Source organism: Hemiscyllium ocellatum, chromosome 1 (genome assembly GCF_020745735.1).
Source record: "Hemiscyllium ocellatum isolate sHemOce1 chromosome 1, sHemOce1.pat.X.cur, whole genome shotgun sequence".
NCBI lineage: Eukaryota > Metazoa > Chordata > Chondrichthyes > Orectolobiformes > Hemiscylliidae > Hemiscyllium > Hemiscyllium ocellatum.
The window spans coordinates 54,035,819-54,063,296 of record NC_083401.1 but is presented as its reverse complement, the minus strand read 5'-3'; the positions used below and the strand labels follow the sequence as shown (position 1 = coordinate 54,063,296).

The 27,478-nt window shown below is 41.0% G+C and overlaps 1 protein-coding gene across 1 annotated transcript in view; it reads left to right on the top strand.

Moving 5' to 3' along the window:
- dnai1.2 (dynein, axonemal, intermediate chain 1, paralog 2) overlaps nucleotides 1–27,478 on the top strand; it is a 283,210-nt gene that overhangs the window by 164,225 nt on the left and 91,507 nt on the right. The window contains exons 18-19 of the mRNA XM_060832730.1: nucleotides 9,888–10,036; nucleotides 15,731–15,830. Of these exons, the coding sequence (XP_060688713.1) occupies nucleotides 9,888–10,036; nucleotides 15,731–15,830 (249 nt within the window). The remainder of the gene's footprint in view (nucleotides 1–9,887; nucleotides 10,037–15,730; nucleotides 15,831–27,478) is intronic.

Genomic DNA, 27,478 nt, shown 5'->3' with positions numbered 1-27,478 from the left:
TGGCCAAGACCGAATTCACCAAACCCTTATGGTAATTGGTATGCACTGGCTGTCCCAGATTAAAAGAATTCACACACAGGAATTTTCTAGCAATCAAAATGAAGTTTCTCACTTGGAACATCAGGGCTGACATGGACAGCTCCAAAAATAATGGCAAACTGCTATCATTGTCCATCAATGTTACATCTTTCTCTGAAAGATTTAATTAGAAATCCTTTCTTTTCACTGCTGTAAAGTTGAATGTGTTACAATAAATGCAGGTTTGTTTTACTGAAGCAAACCTGGTCTCAATTGCTTTTGACCTGAGTAATAGTCAGTCTGAGTCGAAAAGGGTGCTGCTGGAAAAGCACAGCAAGTCAGGCAGCATCCTAGGAGCAGGAGCATTTCTGATGAAGGGCTGATGCCCAAAGCTGTGACTCTCCTGCTGCTCACTTTCTCCTGACAGACAGTCAGGCAAATTGATCATATTAGTAGTCTCATTGTAATTTTATGCATTTATTATAGATTTTGTAATGGCTTATGGAACAATGGGGCACAATTATCTTCCCTACAAAACATGATGCAAGTACCTCATTCTAAGCATTGACATCTGCTGAAGTACATCACTATCTGAGCAATATGTCTATCATTTGAACTAATACCTATTTTATTCTGTCATCAGTATCAATGTTGCTCCAAAGTAACAAACCAAACTGAAACATTTCTGCAGGTGAAGCAGTACAGAAGCACTTAAAAACCCTAATGAGAGAGCTATCTGACAACTCCTAGTCACCCAGAGATGTAAAGTGTCCACAGCGCCTGGTCTGCCTGGAGAGCTTCCATAATCAGTACCTGTGAAGAAATTCTCAATGACTCCGACAGGTGATATCAACAGTAGCTAAATGAGTATGATCTGTACCTTTTTTGCCTCAATATGCCACTTCCCCACTGGGAAATCTACAGAACTTTTGGGAACTTGTTCAACTTCCATCACCTGCAGGCAAGTCCAAGGTCACCACAACCTGTCACTGATGTACAATATGCAAACAGTGCTTGCATCTGTGCACACTCAGGCTGAGGTCCAAGCCATTGTCAATACCTTCACTAAGGCATATTTGAGCAAAGCTTTTACACCAAATGTTGTAAGGCAAAGTTCTGAACCAACCTACCCCTGCCACACCAAATTGTGCATACCTCTGTTTATCAAAAACAGTTTATCAATAGTGAGGCTTTTGACAACTTACAACACTTTTCATAACTTGGGGAACTACTGACACCAAGGGCAGACATCAATAGGTTCAATGCTAACTTGGGAATACTAGCTGCACTCATGGTGCCAGTGCAACCTTTAATTATTTGACGAAGACGTTGTTTGAAGATCAGGACCTCAAACCCAACACCAAGCTGCTTCCACAGGTTTCTGCAGACTCATTGGCAACATCAATGTCAGTGTTTTCTCTCAACCCAGCATTCCCAGCACCAAAGAACTGACCATGTTCAATCAGCTTCACTGAACAAACCATACTGTTGTCATGCCTGATATGAGACTCTCAAAACAAGTGCTGTTCTCAAAGATATAACATGGCAAGCAAGCCCCAGGAGGGAAGATGACATGCTTCAAGGACTCCATCAAAGCCTCCTTGAAAAGAGCAACATTCCACCGACACCTGGGAAACCCTGGCCCAAAATGGAGTGAAAGCATCTAGATAGGATCCTTGCAGTATCGATAGAAGAATGAGCTTGTGGCAACCTGGGCATCCCACACTCCCCTTCTCACAGTCACTGTTCCACTCCATGATCATGCATTAGACTCTTCAGTCATCGGAAAGTTCACCTCTAGTATGGACTGCCAATAAAGAAGGTAATCCTTATCTGACATTCAAGGTAGACCTGCACAGTGATCCCCGTGCTTACCTAAAAATTGACAGCTGAGAAACATGGTAACATAGGAATTAGGAGTGGGAGTAGGCAACTTAGCCCTTCAACCTCACATGCAGATTGAAGGTAATAATATCCAAAGGGAATAAAAATTCCTCCAAAATTCCTCCAGATCACTTCCATCACAGTGAAGGCACATTCTTAGAACAATTCCTGTAATTAAAGGGGTTGTCTTTAAAGGGGAGATATTTCAGATAGTCAAAGTACTTTCCCACAAGATAAAAAAATGGGACAAGCAAAGCTAAAGGTCCTGGTCTACAGAAGAAAGAAGAGAAAAAATGAAACTGATAAAGGCTGCACATGATAGCATAGTCACTAAATGAGAACTACTGTGTATATTGAAATTCAGAGAGGAAATGAACAACAAAATAGGTGCAGAAATCAGAGTGTGAGAAAAGGCTGGCAGACAATAAATAAATGTTTGACATATCAGTAGTGAAAGGATGGAAAAGTAAGGAGTAGGACCAATCAGGGACTCAAAAGAGGCAGAGGACATACCCAACATCCCTAATGAGGACAGCTACATGATATAGCCCTGGCTATCAGCTGGCTGTGTAAGCATGATGCTGAAAAAAGAAATATAAAAAGAGTAGGCCACTTGGCCACGAGTCTGCTCCACCATTCAGTAGATCATGGCTGATCCAAGCCGACTCTCTTCACATCCACTTTCCTGTCCTTTCCCCATATTTTTAGATTCCCTGACTGATCAAGAATCTGGGTCAACCTTAAATATATGCAAGGGCTCTCCCCCAATAGTTGGCTGTGGCAAGACATTCCATGTACACACAATCTCCTGAAGGAAATTCCTCATTGTCTCAATCCTAAATTGGTATCCCTTAATCCGAGACTATGCCCTCTAGTTCAAGACTCTCCCATGAGGGAAAGCATCTACTTTAGAGTCCAGTACATTTCAATGACAGCACATCTCAATCTGCTAAATTGGAATGAGTCCCAAGCTTTTTTACCTTTGCTGAAAAGACAATGTGGGTATCATCCTCATGAACCTTCTCTGATCTGCCTCCAATGAAATGATAGCTTTTCTTAGATAAGAGGACCAAAACTATTCACAGTTCTCCAATATGGTCTCACTAGCACCTTGTTGCAGTATGACTTCTCTACGCTTGAAATAAGGGCCATTCCATTAGCCTTGTCAATTACCTGCTGCACCTATTTGCTAACTTCCTGTATTTCATGCACAAGCACGCTCAAGCTACTTTGTGTTGCAGCTTTCTGCAGATTTTCTCCATTTAAATAATGTTCTGTTCTTTTGTTTTCCCTTTCAAAGTAAACATCTTAACACTTTCCCATGTTATACTCTATTTGCTAACTTTTTGCCCACTTACTTAACCTATCAACATCTCTCAGTAATCTGTTTGTATTCCTCTCTCAACTTGGCTTTACACCTATTTTTATGTTGCCTACAAATTTGACTACAGTACATTTGCTACTTTCCTCCAAGTGACCAATACATATTATAAACAGTTGTGGTCCCAGCACTGATCCCTGTGGAGCTCTATTGTCACAGGTTGCCAACCTGAAAACGAATACCTTTATCCCCAACTCTGTTTCCTGCCCATTCACCAATTTGTAATCCATGCCAATATATTATCTCCAACACTATGGATTCTTATGAATTAACCTTTTGTGAAGTATGTTCTCAAAGTCCAAACACAACACATCTACCTGTTAATTAATCAACTCTGGTTGAGACTGCTTCAGAAATCTCTGATAAATTAGTCATACACTATTTCCTTTCATGAAGCTATGCTGACTCTACTTATTGTTGGAAAAGTATTGGATAACATTATTTCTTAATAACTTTATCCAATACTTTTCCAACAATAAATATGAAGCTAATTGGCATATAGTTATCTGATTTTACCTCCCTCCCTTACTGAATAGGGATGTCACATTGGCAGTTTTCCAATCTTCTAGTATTTCTCCAGAATCCTCAGATTTTCTGGAAAATTACAACAAATGCATCCTCCATCTATTTAGCTACTTCTTTTGGGAAACTAGGATGTAAACCATCAGGACCAGTGTATTTTTCTGACATAAGATGTATCGAAATTACCTTGCTTAATGTGCCTACCTTGATCCAATCATTGTCTGCTGTAGAAAATAATGCAAGTGAGCAATGTAGTATATGAGTGTCAGTGTTAGTGTGAAGCCAGGTATGTAAGTTGGATGTCTCAAAAACAGGCTAACAGTATAAATAATGCATCTTTTTGACTGTTCACAGTGAGCAATATACCAACTGTGATCAATCTGCCTATGCTTTCAAAATTCATAACTTAGTGTCAAAACATGAGATGTAAATTTGATATTGGACATCATTGACTAAATAATTGTAACTGTATTACAGAATTACACTAGAAACCAATTTGAAATTATTTGTTCGGCTTGCAATGTGACTCATTTTTACATTCTAGAAGCGACATTTATTTTCACTGAAGATCCTGTTCTTCACAGGCAAATGGAATATGTTCATTTTGCACCTTATTCATTGAGTAAAGTGTTATGGATATAACCAATCCTGATTGCATCCCCATGGCAATAATCTAACCAATCAGAATCTACCAACTTATTTGAAATCAATAAATTATGCAAAACAGTTAACAAATCTTGCTGTATCTTCAACCAAATGTAGTCCAAGCAATCAGCATGGATTCTTCTCATGCTGAATAGAAGTTTTTTTTTGTTACATTTCATATGTACAAGATGAAAAGCTTCAATTTCATGTGTCTTCTTAGTAATGTTTAATAGTATTACCACGCAATTATATAAGAAAGGTATTGGTTGTTGTCTGATTCATAGGACCAAAGGGACAGTTGAGCAGGAGTCTTTCAGCTCTTATGGCCTACTCTACTCTTCTAGATCATGGCTGATCACCTACTCCAACTCCATATTACTGCACTATTCTCATAGTATCATTAGCAAATAGAAATCTATCTTCAATTTACTTGATGAATAAGCTTCTCCTGCCTGCTGGGACAGAGAATTCCACAGTTTCATAGAATCCCCACAGTGTAGAAACAGCTCATTTGACCCAACAAGTCCACACCAAGCCTCCAAAGAGTAATCCACCCAGGCCCATTCCCCTACCACTCTACAATTACCCTTGCCTTATGCACCTAGCCTACACATCTCAGAACACTCTGAGCAATTTAGTATGGCCAATTCACCTAACCTGCACATCTTTTGGATTGTGGAAGGAAACTGGAGCACCCGGAGAAAACCCATGCAGACACGGAAAATGTGCAAACTCCACACAGACTGTCACCTGAGGTTGGGATTGAACCCAAGTCCCTGCCACGGTGAAGCAGCAGTGCTAACCACTGAGCTACCATGCCATCCATGATGCACAACCCTTTGAATGAAAACAAAATCTCCTTATCCCAGGCTTAAATGGCTTGCCCTTTTTTTCTGCAACTGTGTCATCTGTTTCCAGATGTCACAGCCAGGTGAAGCATCCTTTCTGCATCTATTCTGATTATTCCTTTAAAAAGTTAAAAGTTCCATGAGTTTCTTCTAAAAGTTTCTCTGCTCATTCTTCTAAACTGCAGCAAATAAAGATACAATCTCTTTATTATTAATCCAACTACATCCGGAATAAATGCAAAGCTTGACTGTACTCCCTCTTTAGCAAATTTATCCTTCCTTAGGCAAAGGAACTGGAACAGCACAAAATACTACACATGCATTCTGACCAGTATTCTGTCTAATTGAAGCAATAATTCTTTGCTGTTGTATTCAAATCCTGTTGCGATAAAGGTTAACATATTGTTTGCCTTCTGGTTGCTTGCTGCAACTTCATTCTAGCTTTCATTGATTTATTGTCAAGGACATCTAGGTAGCATTTTCTCTCATTTTCATCCCAGCTGAACTGGCCTCAAAGGTCCATCTGCAGCAGTGACTTCCAGAACTGGGAATCACTGTTACAATCAACATGCTGCTACTGATTGCTGTGTATGGAAGACTGGAATAGTTGTGTACACATGCAGCTGTGCAGCTGAAAGGGAGTGTTGAATCTTGGTTCCTTTGGACATCAATATTTTCCAATCTCACACCATTTTCGAAATTTTATTCATCTTGGTTCTTTCTACCAAGATGGATAATCTCACAGTTATAAATCTCTTAGGTCCAAATCCCCCTGAAACCAATTCTATCTTCTCCATTTCCAACAAGTTTTGTATGATCTACAAACTTGGTAATATTACAATGGGCTCCCACATCTAAATTATTGATATAGATATGAACAGCTGGGGCCTAAACACTGATCCTTGTGGTAACTTATTGACAATAACTTGGGTTGGTTGGCTTAGTTGGCTGGACCAACTAAGGAGGCTGGAAGAACACAGCAAGCCAGGCAGCATCAGGAGGTGGAAACGTCAACATTTCTGGAGTAACCCTTCTTCAGTACTGAATGGGTGTGGGGGAGCTGCAGATAAAGGGAGTGGCAGGGGCAGGATGATGAAGTAGGAATTGGTGAAGACATGGCTGGTCAATGAGAGGAATGAATCTGGTTGGTGGCAGGGAGGAATAGAAGGGAGAGAAAGGGGCTGGGAAGGGAGTCGGAGGATGAGAAGGAGTTTATTTGACATTGAGTACTGCAATGTTGAGTTCTCCAGGCTGTAGGCTGCCTAGGCGGAGATGAGGTGTTGTTCCTCTAATTTGTAGTTTGGTTCGTTGTGGCAATGGAGGAGGCCAAGAATGGTCATGTCAGAAAGGGAGTGGGAAGGGAAATTCAAACGGGCAGTGACTGAGAGGACTGGTCGGCCGCTGCAGGCCCAGCTGAGATGCTGAGCGAACTGTTCCCTAAGTTTACGTTTGATCTCCCTGATGTGGAGAAGATCACAGCGGGAGCACCTGATGCAGTAAACTAGATTGGAAGAGAGGCAGGTGAATTTTTGTCTCACTTGGAAGGACTGCAATGGGCCCTGGATGGAGGTGAGGGGGGTTGTGTACTAGCAGATTTTGCATCTTTTCTGGTTGCAGGGGAAGGTACCTGGGGGCTCGGGGGTGTTGGTGAGGAGAGTGGCGCAAAATAAGGACTGTCAAAGCGAACGGTCCTTGCGGTAGTCATAGAGGGGTGGGGAGGGGAAGAGGGACTGGAGTCTAGTTGGAGTTGACAGAAGTGTTTAAGGATGATGCATTGGATGCAGAGACTGGTGAAGTGGTAGGTAAGGACAAGGGGGACTCTGTCATTATTGTGTTGGTGGGGGCTTCAGAGCAGTATAATGTGAAATGGAGGTGGTGCGGTCAAGGGCTGCCTGGATGACAGAGGGAAAGCATTTTGTTTGAAATAGGTGGATATCTTGGATGCTCACGAGTGGAATGTCTCCTCATGCAAGCAGATGCAGCGGAGGTGAAGGAATTGGGAGAAAGTGATGGAGTTCTTGCAGGATGCTGGGTGGGAGGAGGTGTAGTCCAGGTAGTTATGCGAGTCTGTGGGTTTGTAGTAAATGTCCATCTGGAGACAGTCACTGGAGATGGAAATGAAGAGGTCAAGAAGGGGGAGGGAGGTGTCCGAGATGGACAAGTGAATTTGAAGGTGGGGTGAAAATTGTGGGCGAAGTCGCTGGACTACTCCAGTTCAGCCTGGGTGCAGGACACTGCACTGATGCAGTCATTGCTGTAATAGCAGAAGAGTTGGGGCACAGTGCCTGTGTAGGTAATGAAGAGGGAGTGTTCAACATTGCAAGTCTCCCACCCAGTATCTTCCCCTGGTACCTTCCCCTACATCCAAAATAGATGCAAAACCTGTCAGTACCCCCCCCCCCCCCACCTCCATTCAGGGCCCTAAGCAGTCCTTCCAGGTGAGACAGGGGTTTACCTGCATCTCTTCTAACCTAGTTTACTGCATCAGGTGCTCCCGATGTGGTCTTCTCTGCATCAGGGAGACCGAACATAAACTCAGGAAATGGATCAACAAACATCTCAGCCAGGCCCACAGCGGACGTCCGGACCTCCTAGTCACCACCCTTCCCACTCCCTTTCTGATATGATCATCCTTGGCCTCCTCAATTGCCACAATGAACCAAACCACATATTGGAGGAACAACACCTCACCTACCATCTGGGCAGCCTATAGCCCAGAGGACTCAACATTGAGTACAGCAATTTCAAATAACCTGCCTTCCCATCCCCTGACTCCTTTCCCAGCCCTTCCCTCTCCCTTCCACTCCTCCCAGCCACCTACCAGATTCATTCCTCCCATTGACCAACCAGGTTGTACCTTCTGCCTGTCTTCACCTAGCCCCACTTCACCATCCTGCCCCCCGCCACCCCTTTTATCTGCAGCTCCCCTTAAACCCTCCCCCAGTCCTGAAGAACGTTGCCTTCTTCACCTCCTAATGTTGGCGGGCTTGCTGTGTTCAACCAGCCTCCTGCTTGCCTACTTGGGATTCCAGCATGTGCAGTTTTCTTTTCCTCTCTAACTTAGTTGACTAGACAGCTGAATTGCAATGGAGACAGTGAGGTCTGCAGATGCTGGAGATCAGAGTTGAGAGTGTGTTGCTGGAAAAGCGCAGCAGGTCAGGCATTTCCGAGGAGCAGGAATATCAATGTTTTGGTCTTGAGCCCTTCATAAGGAATCAACTGAGTTACAATGCAGAGTGATGCCAACAGTGAGTGTGTAATTCCTACACCAATAGAGGGAAATATAAAGGAATCCCCTTCTCAACCACTCCCCTTGCCTAAGGGATGGCGATCCTCAGGGTAAACCCCTCTCTAATGAGAGAGCAGCCCTATGGTATGATAGGACTATTGCAATGTAAATTTTAATAATCTGAGAATGAACCATTTATTCATATTCTCTGCTTTATATGTGTTATGTAATCCTCAATCCAGCTAGTACATGATCACCAATGCTTATGATTTAATTTTGTTTTCTAACCTCTTGTGTGAGACTTTATCAAAAACCTTCTGAAAGTTCTAATGCACCATGTTCACTGGTTGGCTCATATTGACTTTGCTCATAACGTCGACTGGATGGTGAAGTGGGGCTAGGTGAAGACAGGCAGAAGGTACAACCTGGTTGGTCAATGGGAGGAATGAATCTGGTAGGTGGCTGGGAGGAGTGGAAGGGAGAGGGAAGGGCTGGGATAGGAGTCAGGGGATGGGAAGGCAGGTTATTTGAAATTGCTGTACTCAATGTTGAGTCCTCCGGGCTATAGGCTGCCCAGATGGTAGGTGAGGTGTTGTTCCTCCAATATGCGGTTTGGTTCATTGTGGCAATTGAGGAGGCCAAGGATGATCATATCAGAAAGGGAGTGGGAAGGGTGGTGACTAGGAGGTCCGGACAGCCGCTGTGGGCCTGGCTGAGATGTTTGTTGATCCATTCCCTGAGTTTATGTTCGGTCTAGGGCCCTTGTTTAGCCATGAGGGCTATGTTTGTCAGTTTGGGGGCCCCTGGCAGGAAGAATCCCATATAAATACGGGTTTTGTTATGACTTGATGTAATTCTACTTTGAATGCTTATTTGTTTATTTATTTACTTACCTTTTTCTTTTTTGCACTCTTTTTGTTGTTGGTTATGTACTATACTGTAGTTTTTTTTAATATATAGAGATTTTCTTCTCATATTTTGTGTTTTAGTAGTTTGTAGAGTAGATTAGTAGCTAGCTTTTCTTATATTGATATTGTCACTATTACTGTAAACTGATTGTTCTGTTTTGCATTAGTTTTATAATTTTGAAAAATACCTAAAAACTCTTTTTAAAAACTCTATCACATTTGTCAAACTGGACTTCCCTTTTTAAATTCATGTTGATTCTGTCCAATCAGACATTTATTTTCTATATTTCCAGTAATCACAGCCTTTCTCTTGGCTTTGTTTCATTTTATAATGCACCAAGTTGAGGATGAGACTGGTTAGGTTCTACACTTCTCCTGTTACTTTGTGTATATCGTCTTGACAATAAATAATTCAGTATTGTTAAATAATTCATGTTTGTTGTATTCTTTAGTGCTCCAAGGCTTATTCAAGTGAGTTTTTGGATACTTATGAAGCCCATCATATGGCAGTGGATGCCTTACACTGGAATACATTCCATCCAGAAATTTTCATTTCATGTAGTTCTGATTGGACGGTGAAGATTTGGGATCACAATTTAAAGTAAGTGCAAATTGGGAAGGTGAATGCTGTACTGCATCATTGGACAAATGCACTGGATCTGAAACCATATCTCACTGATTAGAAAGGAATCTCAATCATTTTGCTTCAAAAACAAAGCCAATTTAATTTGTGAAAATTAATAATATTTTATTTAGCTTCAGAATTTGCAATCTTTCCTGTTTATTTATTGTCATGAATTCACTCCAAAGCTTCCTACTTTATCACTCCTCTCTCCCCTTTGCAACCCCTCACCACTACACTCCCCATCCTTTGCAATGTCACATCTCCCATTTTACAGCTGCTCTTCCAACTTTGCAGCCTCACTGCTCCCCCCTTGGCCTCACTCATCCCTTTCCCCAACATTGTTCCCTACGCCTTTAACTCTCCAGCCACACTCCTATCCTGACATTACCACTATTATCCTCCAATCTTATTTCTGAACTCTTATCTTCTGAGCTTCCCAATGACAAACAGTGTATAGATAAGCTGAATAGCCAAGGTCTTTTCCCAGGGTAGGGGAATCCAAGACTAGAAAGCATAGGCTTAAGGTGTGAGGGGAAAAATTTAAAAGGGACGCGAGAGAAAACGTTTTCATACCTAGGGTGGTGCATGTATGGAACAAGCTGCCAGTGGAAGTGAGAGAGGCAAATTGCAATACTTAAAAGACAGGTACATAGATAGGAAGGGTTTAAAAGGGGTATGGGCCAAACTAAGGCAAATGGAACTAGTTCAGTTTAGAAAACCCAGTAGGCGTAAACGAGTTGGGTTGAAATGCCTATATCCATGCTGCTTGACTCTGTGACTTAATGACTATATAACTAGATAAGGTAGCAAGGATCAAGGTCCCATTGTACTTGGAGATAACCTTCTTCACTGTCTACTACATCACCAATTTTGGTGTCATCTGCAAACTTACTAGCCATGTCTCCTATGTTCAAATCCAAATCATTTATATAAATGGCAAAAAGCAGTTGACCCAGCACCGATCCTTGTGGCACTCCACTGGTCACAGGACTCCAGTCTGAAAAGCAACCCTCCGTCACTACCTTCATCCTTCTGCCTTTGAGCCAGTTCTGTATCCACATGGCTAGTTCTCCCTGTATTCCATGTAATCTAATCTTGATAAGTACTCTACCATGAGGAGCCTTGTGGTACACCTCACTGAAGTCCATATAGATCACATCTGCCGCTCTGCCCTCATCAATCCTCTTTGTTACTTCTTCAAAAAACTCAATCAAATTAGTGAAATATGATCCCCACGCATAACACCATGCTGATTGTCTCTAATTAGACCTTGCTTTACCAAATACACATAAATCCTGTCCCTTAGGAATCTCACCAACAACTTGTCCACCACTGATGTCAGGCTCACCGGTGTATAGTTCCCTGGCTTGTCCTTACACCTTTCTTAAATAATGGTGCCACGTTAGCTAATCTCCATTCTTCTGGCACCTCACCTGCGGCTGTCAATGATACAAATATCTCAGCAAGGGGCCCAGCAATCACTTCTCTAGCTTCCTGCAGAGTTCTAGTGTACACCTGATCAGGTGCCAGAGATTTATCCACTTTTATGCATTTTAAGACATCCAGCACCTCTTCTCTGTAGTATGGACATTTTTCAAGATGTCTATATTTATTTCCCTACATTCCATATCTTCCATATCCTTCTCCTCAGTAAACACTGATGCAAAATACTCATTTAGATCTCCCCCAACTCCTCTGGTTCCACACATAGACAGTCTTGCTGATCATTAAGGGGCCGTATTATCTTCATGGTTAGTCTTTTGTCCTTAATGTAGTTTTAGAATCTCTTTGGATTCTCCTTCACCCTATTTGTCCAAGTTATCTCATGACACCTTTTTGCCCTCCTGACTTCCTTCTTGTGTATACTTCTATTGCCTTTATACTCTTCCAGGGATTTACTCAATCTCTGCTGTCTATACCTGGTGTATGCTTCCTTTTTCTTGACCAAAACCACCATTCCCTACACCTACCAGTCTTGTCCTTCACCCTAACAGGAGCATACCATCTCTGGATGCTGGTTATTTCCTTTTTGAAGGCTTCCCATTTTTCCAGCTGTCTCTTTTCCTGTGAATATCGCCCCCAATGAACTTTTGAAAGTTCTTGCCTTCCTCCAATTGAGAACTTTAACTTTTATATCCAGTCTATTCTTTTCCGTCAATATTTTAGAACTAGCAGAATTATGGTCCCTGGCCCCAAAGTGCTCCCCCACTGACACCTCAGCCACCTGTCCTGCCTTATTTCCACCTTTGAGTGCAAGTTCATAGCGTCTTGAAAGTGGAGTTGCAAGTAGATAGGGTAGTGAAGAAGGCGTTTGGTCTGCTTTATTTTATTGGTCAGAGTATTGAGTACAGGAGTTGGGAGGTCATGTTGCGGCTGTACAGGACATTGGTTAGACCACTGTTGGAATATTGCGTGCAATTCTGGTCTTCCTATCGGAAAGATGTTGTGAAACTTGAAAGGGTTCAGAAAAGATTTACAAGGATGTTGCCAGGGTTGGAGGATTTGAGCTATAAGGAGAGGCTGAACAGGCTGGAGCTGTTTTCCCTGGAGCATCGGAGGCTGAGGGGTGACCTTATAGAGGTTTACAAGATTATGAAGGGCATGGATAGGGTAAATAGACAAATTATTTTCCCTGGAATTAGGGAGTCCAGAACTAGAGAGCATAGATTTAGGGTGAGAGGGGAAAGATATAAAAGAGGCCTATGGGGCAACTTTTTCACACAGAGAGTGGTACATGTATGGAATGAGCTGCCAGAGGAAGTGGTGGAGGCTGGTACAATTGCAACATTTAAGAGGCGTTTGGATGGGTATATGAATAGGAAGGGTTTGGAGGGATATGGGCAGGTGCTGGCAGGTGGGACTAGATTGAGTTGGGATATCTGGTCAGCATCGAGGGGTTGGACAGAAGGGTCTGCTTCCATGCTGTACATCTCTAAAACTCTATGACTTTAATAGGTCAAGTTTTTCTCCTCCTCTGGTAGATCCGTCCACACACTGAATCAGAAAATGTTCTTGTACACACTTCCCAGATTCTTCTCCATCCAAGCCCTTAACACTCTGGCAGTTCCAGTCTATGTTTGGAAAGTTATATCCACTACCATTACCACTCTTACAGTTATTCTTACAGTTAACTGAGATCTTCCTAAAGATTTGTTTCTCAATTTGCCACTGCCTATTGGGGGGTCTATGTGCAATCCCAATAAGGTAATATCCCTTTCTTGTTTCTCAGTTCCACCCAAATACCTTCCCTGGACATACTCCCAGGAACATCCTCTCTAAGTACAGCTGTAATGTTATCCTTAATCAAAAATGCCAAACACTCTCCTCTCTTGACCCCCATTCTATCCTTCCTATAGCATCTATACCCTGGAACATTAAGCTGCCAGTCCTGAGTTATATCTCCATAATCACTATTATATCCCAGTCCCACATTTACAACTATGCCCTCAGTTCGTCTGCCATACCTGTGAGGCCTTTTACATTGAAATAAATGCAGTGTAATTTGTCAGGCCTACCTCATTCCCTGCTTTGTTTTTGCCTGCCCTGACTGTTTGACTTGCTTCTTTTCCTAACTGCACCAGTCTGAGACTGATCCCCTTGCTCATTATCTCCCTGGGTCCCACCCCATCTCACACACACACAAACACACACACACACACATATAAATCCTTCTTATACAGGTCAGTTCTACCCTAGAAGAGATTCCAATGAACCAAAATATGAATTCTTTTCCCCTCCCCCAGCAGCTCAGCCATGCATTCATCTCCTAGGTCAAGTTGGCAAAAGGAGGGAGAAAGCGTTGTGTATTCTAAAAGGTATTAAGGTGGCCAAGTCACCAGGTCCAGATGGGATCTATTGCAGGTTTTTGAGGGAAGTATGAGAGGAAATGGCTGTGGCTTTAACAGATATCTTATCAGCATCCTTGAACAATGGGGACATCCCAGAGAACTGGAGAATTGCTAATGTTGTCCCCTTATTTAAGAAAGGTAGTAGGGATAATCCAAATAATTACAGACTTGTGAGCCTGACGTCAGTGGTGGGGAAGCTGCTGGAGAAGATAATAAGGGATAGGATATATACTCATTTGGAAGAAAATGGGCTCATCAGTGATGGGAAGCATGGTTTTGTGCTGGGTAGGTCATGTCTTACCAACTTAATAGAATTCTTTGAAGAGCTGACAAAGTTGGTTGATGAAGGCAGGGATGTAGATGTCATATAAATGAACTTTAGTAAGGCATTTGACAAGGTTCCCCATGGTAGGCTGATGGAGAAGGTGAAGTTGCATGGGGTCCAGGGGGTTTTAGCTAGATGGGATAGGTGGATGAACTGGTTGGGCAACAGAAGACAGAGAGTAGTAGTGGAAGGGAGCTTCTCAAAATGGTGACCTGTGAGTAGTGGTGTTCCACAGGGATCCGTGCTTGGAGATTTGTTGTTTGTGATATACATAAATAATGTGGAGGAAGGTGTAGGTTGCCTCATTAGCAAGCTTGCAGATGACAGTAAGATTGATGGGGTAGCAGATAGTGAAGGGGACTGTCAGAGAATACAGCTGAATAAAGATAGATTGGAGAGTGGGCAGAAAAATGGCAGATGGAGTTCAATCCAGACAAATGCGAGGTGATGCATTTTGGAAGATCCAAATCAAGAGCGAACAATACAGTAAATGGAAAAGTCCTGAAGAAAATTGATGTACTGGGTGTTCCGGTCCATTGTTCCCTGAAGGTGGCAACGCAGATCAGTAGAGTGGTCAAGAAGGCATATGGTGTTATGTTACAGTTGTATAAGACTTTGGTTCAGCCACATTTAGAATACCGTGTGCAATTCTGATCACCAAATTACCAAAAAAATGATGCTTTGGAGAGGGTGCAGAGAATGTTGCCTGGTATGGAGGTTGCTAGCTATGAGGAGAGGTTGAGTAGTTTAGGATTATTTTCATTGGAAAGACGGAGGTTGAGAGGGGACCTGATTGAGGCCTACAAAATCTTGAGAGGCGTAGACAGGGTGGATTGCAAGAAACTTTTCTCCCAGAGTAAAGGACTCAGTTACTAGGGGTCACAAGTTCAAAGTGAGAGGGGAAATGTTTATGGGAGATATGCACAGAAAGCTCTTCACACAGAGGGTGGTGGGTGCCTGGAACGCATTGCCAGTGGAGGTGATAGGGTTGAGAACGATAATGTCATTTAAGACACATGCATGCGCAGGGAGCAAAGAGACAAGGATCCTTTAAAAACAGACAGCAAGTTTAGATAGAGGATCTGGATTGATGCGGGCTTGGAGGGCCGAAGGGCTTGTTCCTGCGCTGTAATTTCCCTTGTTCTTTATTCTCTATTCTCCCATTCTTACTCTCACTAGCTCGTGAAGTAATCCAGATATTACTACACTCAAGGATCTACTTTTTAACCTCCTGCCTAATTTACTATCATTTTGTCCAAGAAAGCTATTAAACAAAGCATAACCCCATTTACAAAAATGTATTTACATAGTATTTCACAAAATCTGTCTTAATATAAAAGAAGAAATGAAGTTTTAAAACTAAGTGAAAGATACTGCTCAGAAAGAGTGCGATGAATGACTATTACAAGAACTCAGCCAACCCAAGAAATATACTATTGGGGGGTTTATTATAAAGTCACATTACTTTAATCATGGTTGATGTGTATTTTCCTTCAGGAACCCAATGTTCACATTTGATCTTAATGCACCAGTTGGCGATGTTACTTGGTCACCATACTCTTCAACTGTGTTTGCTGCCGTTACAACAAATGGAAAGGTAATTACATAGTAATAATAAAAACAAAGAACTGTGGATGCTGGAAATCTAAAACAAACAGAAAATGCTGGAAAAACTCAGCAGTTCTAGCAGCATATGTTGAGAGAGAAGCAGAGTTAAATGTAGGGGAATGGGTCTGGGTGGGTTGCTCTTCGGAGGGTCGGTGTGGACTTGTTGGGCCAAAGGGCCTGTTTCCACACTGTAAGTAATCTAATCTAATGTTTCGAGTCCAGTGACACTTCATCAGAACGCTCTGCTGAAGGATCACTGGACTCAAATTATTAACCATGCTTTTCTCTCCACGTACGCTGCCAGATCTTCTGAATGTTTCTACCACACTGTGTAATAAAAAAGATATTTTCATTTATTTATATTATGAAATATCTTTTTCCATGCCAGGCTCAATTAATTGTTCAAATTTTGTATAGTTACTATCTTAAAGATACAAGCAGGTTGTTATTCCAATCTGATAACTAGGTAAACAGTGCTGGAGAACAGAAATATTTAATTTTGTAATTTCAGTATCAAAGGTAATTATTGGCATGATGTACACTGAAGCTTCTTGATCAATGTCTGGATATTCCTGAATTGGTGTAACATCAATGTTACAACATCTAGGGAAAGAGAGAAGTTCAGAGGGAAAAAGAGTTCTGATTTAAGAGAAAGGTGGGCAGATTTATAACTTTGACTGAAGTTGACTGGAAACTATTCAGATAAAATCTTGTTCTTTTGATACTCACTGTGGAGTTAGGGATAAAAGCGGGCCAGTGTTTCTTTTTCAAAAGATGGCATTCTTTTTAGCCAATTACATGTTAATATGAAGGAACAACACCAAACTAAATGGGTAGGTGGTCTGTTGTTTCTGTCCTCTGCCATGATCGCCTAGAATTAACTTTCAGGCAACATATTTAAAAGGCATCTGGATAGTATTTCACTTCCTGCAACCCAAGACCCTCACTTACTACCTGTTCGTCACGCTAACCCGTTATGGAGAGATCAGAGACTTGGGAAAAAGGAAGGACATGATTTATCAACACCTCCCTAAAAGGCCGATTTCAGGCTGAAAAACACTGCAAAAAAGTTTTCAGCAACTTAAAGGGTTTTCAAATGTTTGTCTCCCATTTATTTAAAATGGTAATTAAAATAGTGAATGCTAGAAAATTTCCAGTGATTCATTGTAATGTGTTACAATTTGGTTTGAAATTCTAAACATAATGGGATGTTATTCTGCATGCTGTTTTGTGATATATGATACAAAAGAGATGAAAATAAGTTAAGAGGCAAGAAATCCTTTATATATTTCATCAACTGCCAGCAGTAAATGCTCTTCAGCAGGTCTTTCACTGCCCACATATGTGGGTGGCAGGAATGATTGGATCATGTAATATATAAAACAAAATATCATCAGTCTCTCAAGTTCTGGTTAAAGTTGGGTGGAGATCAAGCCTAAAACCTCATCTGCTTTGACGAAATGCAGTTCAAACTAACACAAAATTACTTCTTTCACAAACATGTCAAGGATAGTAGAACAACATTTTGATGCAGTCTTATAGATAACTACACTTAAATGACATAAGACGCTAGTTTTATGTGATTTGAAGAACTATAATTTTCACTTTCACTGTTTTCTCTTCCCTTAACTACCAGAATTTGGATATTTTTTCTAACAAGAATACTGAGACATAAATAATAGAAGTAGGATTAGACCAGGAAAAAGAATTACTAGTAGTACAGTCTGCTTCAGCAAGGTTTCACAATTTAATCATATCGACCGGGCGCAGATTTGTCCAGCAACACAGAGGTTAAAAGCTACTGTGTTCCTTGGAGAAATTGTGCAATTGAATTTGAACAATTAGCAATTTTATATGTTTCTTAAGAGACAGTACAGCCTTAATTAGAAAGGAAAGCCAATGAAATGTAATGAGGTGACATTATGGACAGCAGGTTAATCCAATGATATTTCTTGGGAAACAGTATTGTCTTGCGCGCATTATCGTCTCATACTTGTGGTTCAAGGTTAGTCAGAATAGTTAGTTAATGTCTTATGATTCATATTATGAAGACTTCATTGTGTGCTTTATATTTTAATTCAGCTAGCTCAGCAAATCAGAAATGCAGCTTCCAACCATTTTATCACAATATTAACCTGAAGCCATTTTGTTGTGTTACTTTATATTGAAAAGCCATTTAGTGATTAATAAAAGCTTGCATAGATTTGTTGCTCCTGACAACAGCCTAAATCCAGATTTTAGATCCTCAAGTGCATTAAGTATATGAGGTGGGAGGCTATGTTGCAGATGTACAGGACATTAGTTTGGCCACTTTTGGAGTTCTGGTTTCCCTCCTATTGGAACGATGTTGTGAAATTTGAAAGGATTCAGGAAAGGTTTACGAGGATGTTGCCAGGGTTGGACGGTTTGAGCTCTAGAGAGAAACTGAATAGGCTGTGACTATTTTCCGTGGATTGTCGGAGCCTGAATGGTGACCTTATAGAGATTTATAAAATCATGAGGGGCATGGACAGGGTGAGTAGACAAGATCTTTTCCCTGGGGTGGGTGAGTCCAAAATGAGAGGGCATGGGTTTAAGGTGAGAGGGAAAGATTTAAAAGGGACCTAAGGGGCAACTTTTTCATGCAGAGGATGGTGCATGTATGGAATGAGCTGCCAGAGTAACTTGTGGAGGCTGGTAAAAATACAACATTTAAAAAGCATCTGAATGGTTATATAAATAGGAATGGTTTAGAGGGATATGGGCCAAATGCTGGCAAATGGGACAAGACTTATATTGAGTATCTGGTTGGCATGGACAAGTTGAACCGAAGGACTGTTTCCATGCTGTATATATCTGTGATTGTATGACTAACAGGTGATTCAGAATCTCCTCAGTTCATGAACTAAAACAAAGTTAAAAAAGGAATGAGGAGAGGGACTGGTGTGCAAAAGGAGTTTTAGACTGAGTAGGTTCTGTGGCTACGTTCATGCCTGGGTGTCCTTGGAGAGGGAGTACACAGTGTCCACCAATACCCTTGATGCCTTTCTAGATGTAAAGAAAGAATTTGAACTGAGTATCAGAGCGCTATGTAGCACTGTACCACAGTGATAGAGAGAAGTGGGTACTGCAAATGCTGGAGATCAGAGTCAAGATTAGAGTTGTGCTGGAAAAGCACAGCAGTCAGGCAGCATCCGAGGAGCAGGAAAATCGATGTTTCAGGAATGATGATATTGATCCTAGTGATAGTGACCCTACCTTTGAGCCAGGAGTCCTGGATTCAAGTCAAACCTGCTTGGGAGGTGTTGAATGACAGTTGCAAACAGGTCGATCAAAAAATATTAAGACTGAGTAGGAGAACTCTTGTGGTGCAGTGGTCTCTACCTCTGACACATCTGAGCAGACTGATGAAAAATATCTGAGGAGTGAGGCTGTATTTTGATTGAGCCCTCTCCCCCTCCCCCTACCTTTCCCTCACCTTTGATGATTCACTCCAATCGGCCAAATGGCCTCTTTCTTCCTCAAAACATTTCTGTGATGTGGTGCTTCATTCAGGAGAATTTTATTGATTAGCATCTTTCCAATCCAATGAGAAAGGCTTTGGTGGACCTGGTTCTGGCAACTGTGATAATTCAAAAGGATTAACTGACAGTACAGAATAATTTAGTAGAAGCTGATCGGTTTTTTAAATAGCAGTTATTTATTGAAAATGGTCAGGAGAAATCTTGAGCAAAAAACTAATTAATTGCAGTAGACTCAATTTTATTGGGATGAGACATTCTTGATGGAAAATTAATCAAGAATAATTAGCACGTTTTTGTTAAGGGAAGGTCATGTCTGACCGACCTGGTTGAATTTTTTGAAGAGGTAACTAGATGTTTAGGTAAGGTAAGAGCCAATGGGATCCAAGGGAATTTGGCAATTTGGATCCAGAATTGGTTGAGTGGCAGGAAGCAGTCGGTGATGGTGATGGTCAAAGGGTATTTTTGTGACTGAAGCCTATGTTCACAGATATAAGTGTTTGGGCCCTTGCTGGTTTTGGTTCATATAATTTAGACTTGAGTATAGGAGGGTTGATTTGTAAGTTTGCAGATGATATGATAATTGGATAGTATATAGTGAGGAGGATAGCCTTAGGTTACAGGAAGATATAGACAGGCCAGTTAGATGGGCTGATTGGTGGCAAATAGAAGTCAATCCAGATAAGTGTGAGGTGCTGCACTTGAGAAGACAAACAAGGAAGGGAATATATGATGGATGGTAAGGCCCTGGAAAGTATTGAGAATCAGAAGGATTTAGTGTGCCTGTCCACCGATACAGTAAGGTAGCAAGGACAGGCAGATAAAGTGGTTAAGAACACAAGAACGTAAGAAATAGGAGCAGACCATTTGGTCCCTCAAGCCTGCTCCGCCATTCAATAAAATCATGGCTGATCTTTTCGTGGCTGAAAATGTGTTGCTGGAAAAGCGCAGCAGGTCAGGCATTATCCAAGGAGCAGAAGAATCAACGTTTCGGGCATGAGCCCTTCTTCAGGAATATTTTCATGAACTCAGCTCCAGTTACCCACCCTCTTATCATAACACTTAATTAATTTACTGTTCAAATAGCTATTTATCTTTGGCTTGAAAATGAGGTGACCTCAACGTGGGCAGGGAATTCCACATTCACAACCTTTTGAGTGAAGATATTTCTCCTCAACACAGTACTAAATCTGTGCCCCTTATGCCTGTGTTCCCCAGTTCTAGTTTCACCAACCAGTGAAACAATGTCCCTGCTTCTATCTTATCTAATCCCTTAATAATTTTATATATTTTAATAAGATCTCCCCTCATTCTTCTATACTCCAATGAGTATAATTCCAGTCTACTCAGTCTGTCCTCAACAGCCAATCCCCTCAACTCCAGAATCAACCTAGTGAACCTCCTTTGTTCCCCTGCTCCAATACTTTCTCAGGTAAGGAGACCAACACTGTACATAATACCCCAGGTGTGGCCTCACTAGCACTCATACAGCTGCAGAATAATCTCCCTATTTTTAAACTCAATCCCTCTTAAAGCATATGGGGTATTCGCCTTCATTAGCTGAGATATGGAGTTGAATAGAAGGGAGCTTATGCTGGACATGTATAAAATGATGGTTAGGACACAGTTAGAGAATTGCATGCAGTTCTGGAATCCATATTATAGGAGAGACATGATTGCACTTGAGAGATGGCAGAGAAGATTTATGAGGATGTTATCTGTGGTGGACAGTTTTAGTTTTGAGAGAGGGACTGGATAAACTTGGATTGTTTTCCTTGGAGCAGAGGAAATTGAGGGGGGAAAAGATGGAGTTGTAGAAAATTGTGAGGGACAGGAAGAATTTTTTTCCCTTAGTGAAGAGATCAATGTTTAGGGGACATAGGTTTAACATAAGGGGGAAGGAGGTTTTGAGGGGAAAGGAGGGAAAATGAATTTGCCTATTTGGAATCTCGAATTCATTGTCTGCAAGGATTGTAAACCTTTATAACAGTTAAGTATTTAGATGTGCACTTGTAAATGCTAAAGCATACAAAGACACAGGCCAAGAGTTGGAAAATGGGATTAGAAGAGTTAGGTGCTTGTTTTTAAGCACAAACTTAGTGGGCAAAAGGGCCTTTTTCTGTGCTGTAAAACCTCTGATAGAATTGTAACGGACAAAACTAACAGAATAATTAACTTTCCTTAAAGAGGGAATCATTGAAGTACAATCCCGTGAGAGAGAAAGGTAGAGATTCAAAACTAAATCTGCCTGGATGATAAGAGATAAAGATTAAGGTGAAGTAGAAGAAGGGTGCATCCGACAGATGTCATGTTGATAATAGAAATGAGAATGTAGAAAATTCAGAGGGAATGTAACAGAAAATAAAAGCAAAGAGAATTAAATAATGTTCACGTCTAAAATAAGAAATTATCCCAAAATAGTCTTCTATAAACAACTGGATTGTAAAAAATGTATGAAGAGAAGAGCGACCCATTTTTGGTTTCTACTCAGTCCTATCTTTGAAGCAAATGAGGATACTTACGATGTCACAATGAAAGAAAATAGTTAAGAAACTGAATGGACTAGTAGTGAATAACGAGGAGATATTAAAGGCTGTCTGTGATTAAAGTTCATATGTCACAAGGACCAGGTAGGATGCATCCAAGGGGATTGAGGGAAGTAAAGGTGGAAATTATGGAGGTCCACACCATAATATTCTAGCCTGCTGATAGAGTTACATAAGAGACGAAAGAACTGCAAATGTTGCACCCTTGTTCTAAAACAAGCTTAATGATATGGTTTAGTCTTGAGGGGGAGTAACTTAGCTCGCTGATATGGGGACTCTAGTTAAGGGAATTACTGGCTAGATTGAATTTCATTGATGGGAGAGAGGATAGGGAATAGCATTTCTGGAGGAGAAGATCACATTTACATTTGTGATCTGAGCCATGCCTGTTGATCCTAATATTAACAACAAATGGAGTTAATACCCAACATGACAAAATCTAGAGTGGAGTCAAATAGGCATTTGGTGTTTCTGAAATCGAAACATAGATTTCCTGTGGGGAGGGGTATACAGGTACTAGGCATGCAAGTCTGCACCTCCTAAAACAGTGCCTTGTCTATCCAGCAAACAAAAGGACAAACTTTCAGTTTGTCATCTGAAATGCAAGGACCATGTGCTCTGACATGTTCAAAAAAATGTACTCCATAGCAAGTGTGCAGAAAGATGGAGGGACTGACTGAGAGTCACACAAAATTAGTGTCATCATTGCTGTACTCCAAGACACCAGATTAGCTGAAACAGGCTTTATTTGTGAAGCAATAACATGGAAAGAGTGCTGAAGACTACTATAATCACGTAATAGGCTTTGCAGTGAGCAAGTGGTTGGCACAATCAGTTGAGTCCAATCGTGAAATTAATTTTAATGGTCTTTCCAAGAAGGATGTTAGAAACAATATTTGGCAAAATATTAGGTATGGAATATTGTTCACAAGATCAAACTGGCAAAATGAAAGGCTGCTGCTGGCATTCCAAAAGAAGGAGCATTTTTGGAAGAAGATTTCTCACCAATGTAGGGGGCCTGGAATTTGCTCATGATTGTCTCACTTAAGGAAGATGTTATGAGGTTTCTTAAGACCATGCTTCAGAAGACTTGCTCAAAGTCATCCTTCTGTAGAGGCTATGGTACAATATGCCTAAGTGGTTGTGATATTGAAGTTCATACAATACTTCAAGTCTACAGGTCATAGAAACAAATAAGGAGGCACTGTTAGCTTTCATGAAGCCTGCAAAGTTTGAACTAGAAGTCTTAAAGCTGAAACCAGAACTCTTAACCTATCTAGAGGCACGTTGTTTTCAGTCTGCTATCTGCAAGCTGGCATTTAAAGCAAAGAGATAAACTTCTGAGCATTTATAGACATGCTGTTGACAAATTGCTGCAGATCAAAAAACTTTGAGAGTGGCACAGAAATAGTTTATAATGTTATGCATAAATCTTCAAAGATTTACTGCAACCTTGAATATAGTTGGAAAATGGGGACAAACAAGACCGATTTCAGGATTCATAACCCAAAACATGTGCAACATAGCTCACCCAATCTTAGGCTGAGCAATATTCAGGTGACCCTGTTGGCAGCTTAAAACAACTTTCTAGCAAATTTAAATATATTAGTATGGAGCTAAAAGCCTATATGTACTTTTCTGTACCTATCTTTTGAACATAACTTAGAGACAACACATTTTACTTCATTTTAACTGTTTATATAACACCAGATGACACTAATATATTATTAGCAAGGTACAATATTTTTTGAGATTACACATTGAGGCATGGGAAGGTAATGCATAAATATTGTCATGGACTTGGAAAACTGAATGGCCTACTTCAGAGCTACAAATAGTTCATAATGCCTTGTAATTTTGTAAAGCTTAGAATAAGAGTCTAAAATAAAGATATGCATGTTTTTCTACAGTGTAGTGATATTTGGAATAGTCTCTAAGCTAAAAGTAATGCAGGGTTAATTCAGTTTTACAGAGAGAGATGATGAAAAGCAAATTAAGACTCCATTTCAGGGTTATAAGGATAGAGTTGGGAGATGATTAAATTCCAAAAGATTAAAGAGTCTTCTCTTACAACATAATAACTATGCAGAATAAAATCCAGTTATGTTGTGTTGGTTAATTATTTTGATAGATAAAAAAACAAGTATGACTAGGATTAAGATTATCATTCTGCTGAGAATATGGAATTTGCCATCTGTGGAAAGTAACTTTGGGAATGGAGCTAGAGATGAGGATTAAAATTGGAGGGAACATTAACCACTCTCTGAGCTAGGAAGAAATCACAGAATCACTCAAATGCTACAGCACTGAACAAGGCCTTTTCACCCAGCATGTGTATCATCCTCGCTGAAGAAGCTATTTACGTGAAATAAAACAAAGCTGTGGATGCTGAAGATCTAAACAAACAAAAACCAGGAATCGCTGGAGAAACTCAGCAGGTCTGGCAGCATCCAGAGAGAGATGCAAAGTTAACGTTTTGTCAGAAGAAGGGTCACTGGACTCAAACTGTAAACTATTTCTCTGCACAGATGCTGCTAGACCTGTTGAGTTTCTCCAGCAATTTATTTTGTCTGTTTAAGTAATTTACCTATAGTTCTACTTCCTGTTCTTCTTCCCAATTCTGTGCATTTTCTTTATCAAATCATAAATCAAATTCCTTCTTAAATCCCTCAATTTAATCTGCCTCAGTCAAACTGAAAACAATACACTCCAGGTCCCAACCACACACAGTGAAAATGTTTTTCCTTTGGAAACAGAATGTTCCCATTTGCAATTAAAATGTTTTGTTGAGTGAGATGAATGGCACCTGGTCTGCAAGGCTCACAGAGACTTTTTCATGTAATCTTCTGCTCTTCACCTCATTAATTATGCAACACAGCTGCCTTGCACCCTTCTCAAAATCTCAGGACGAAACATCAACATTTTCGCCACTGCCAAGAATTTGCAACATTTACACAGCTAATACCATGTTTAAAACCCAACTGCACTATATACCCTGTAAGCTAGAAAGTAAAGTTTATACCCCAATTCGTGAACAGGGATGCAGAGTTGCTTACGGATGGGGTGGCGGACTGGAGGCCACAACCTTTGGCCATCTGATTGGTGCAGGAGGAAATGCCATCAGGCCCAGTTAGCCTTAACCATAAAGCAGGGAGGTGATAGTGAGGACTGCAGATGCTGGAGATCAGAATCAAGAGTGTGTTGCTGGGAAAGCACAGCAGGTCAGGCAGCATCTGAGGAGCAGGAGAAGTGACATTTCTTGATGTAGAGCTTATACCTGAAACGTCGATTCTCCTACTCCTCGGATGCTACCTGACCTCCTGAGCTTATCCATAGGGCTGCCCACATTAGTGCTGTGGAGGAGGATGCCCAGATGTACAAGAAAAAGCACAATGATGTTTTGTGCACTACAAGGATAGGAAACACCATTTTCTCCATTACCTCACACTGACAGAGCCACCTCTCACTCTGCCGCTGCCACTGAACATATATCTCACCAAATTCATAAACTGCAAATCTTACTTTTGCATGCATCATGTCCATTCAGTGTCTCTTAGCTACCTGATCTTCTAAATTATTAACTGATCTTTTTCTCTCCACTTCCTGCTCACTCACTGGGGACACACAACTCCTGCTCATGTATCACCACTAATAGCTCTTCCATCCAATTAATCATACTCAATTCCTCCTTTAATGTCTTAATGGAGGAAAACTAGGCTACACCCAAACTGATGTCTGCACAGCTTCCCAACAGACCCACCTATGGTCTTTGTTATACTTCACCTGCAGGCCTGACAGTGTCCTAACACCGAGAATGCAAGCACTTGCCTCCGGACACTGGAATGACCAAACGATTGACTGACTGTGGCCAACAGGTAAAAAATGAGGTCTGGAGATGCTGGAGATCACAGTTGAAAATGTGTTGCTGGTTAAAGCACAGCAGGTTAGGCAGCATCCAATATTCCTTGGATGCTGCCTAACCTGCTGTGCTTTAACCAGCAACACATTCTGACTGTGGCCAACACCCTAGCTTAGAATCGGATAAACGTCTTGATTGTGTGGCAGTATCCTGACTAACCATAGTCCCTGATAATCATGATATAACATTGATAGTCCATCTCAGTGGGTGCTTAAGCTAGACTACAATGCAAACATATTCCAGTGAGCATTGCTACATCTCTGCAACTGGTTGAAGAAAAAATACTCAGCCTGCCCTCAGAGGACTGTCAGAGACTGGCACTTACATAGTCTTGAAAGGGTAGGACCCAATGATATCAGCCATTAAGAATTTTATTTAAATGTACCAACTGACACGGGGGTGTCGTAATTGTTTGTTGAAGGTAATCAGGAAATGTTGGAGAATTCTACCAGTGCTGTATATATCATGTAGCTCCAGCGTGCAAGTGTTTGGCTGCCTAAGGAACACAAATGGCCGTAGAGAGGCAGCTCCTGCACACTCAGTAAATGCCAGACAACATACATAGATCCGAACTCCATCATTACAATCATTTATACTCTGCTCCAACAGCAAAAAAAACAGTAAGGTTAGAGATGTTGACCTCACTCTAGGGGCCACTTCCCCTCAAGGAGTCAGGATGCTACCAGGAGATATCCAAATGGAGGAGAAACTACATGTAGGACCACCAGAAGTCTAATTTCAGAACAATCTGGGTGCCTGGCCCACCTCCAACCAGTCAGGCATACCAAAACCCATGCAAACTAATCTGAGCAAGGTGAAGTTACATTTGGGCAGCACATAATCAATGGGCCCTCTGTCCATAAATACTTGCAAGGTTGCCTCCCTAAAGCTCTAAGGCCAATGACATTCACTAAAACTGCATATAATCATGGACCCGATAGGACTGTTCCCCTTTGATGTTCATCTTTCTGATGCTGGAGATTTCACAAAATTAGAGTTCACAGTGCACTAAAATTGAAGGGCAATAATTTAACAGGAGTATATTGAATATTAACATGGTGTACTGATTATTCCTTTCTACAAGGTTCAGGAAAACAGACTCATTAACTACTTTTCCATGGTTTAATTCGTATATTCAAAATTCTTCGAATTAGAAAAGCACTGCAGAAAGGGTTATAGTTAGTCAAGAATAATGCTGCATGCTGAGTTAGATAATGTACAATTATTCTTAATTTATTTTTAAGGCAAGAAGAAATCTTTCCAAGCCTTTTCTCAGGAGAAGAAATAGATTGATTGAACCCAGTGATAGGAGCAGGTTTTATATGATCTGTAGTGGGCACAGGATTCAATTAATTGTCTTTTTCTTGTTCTAAGCCTTCCTTGCTTGGTCTGTAGCAAGTTCCTAATAATTCAATATTTGCTGAGAAATTACTAAATACATTAAGACATTTTGGAATTTTTTTTGTGTAGTGTCTTGTCATTAAAATTATTGAAATCACTTTCAGCGGTTGTATGATCAACGTGCCCTTGAAACAAATGTCTGGATACAAGCACTAAATTATTTAATCAGGGTAAGGGAATTATAGTGATGAGTTGCTACAAGTCTACTGCTGATTCAAAAACGTTTTTAGAAAGCGGAATTGCATTTATACGTATAGACAAATAAAGAGAG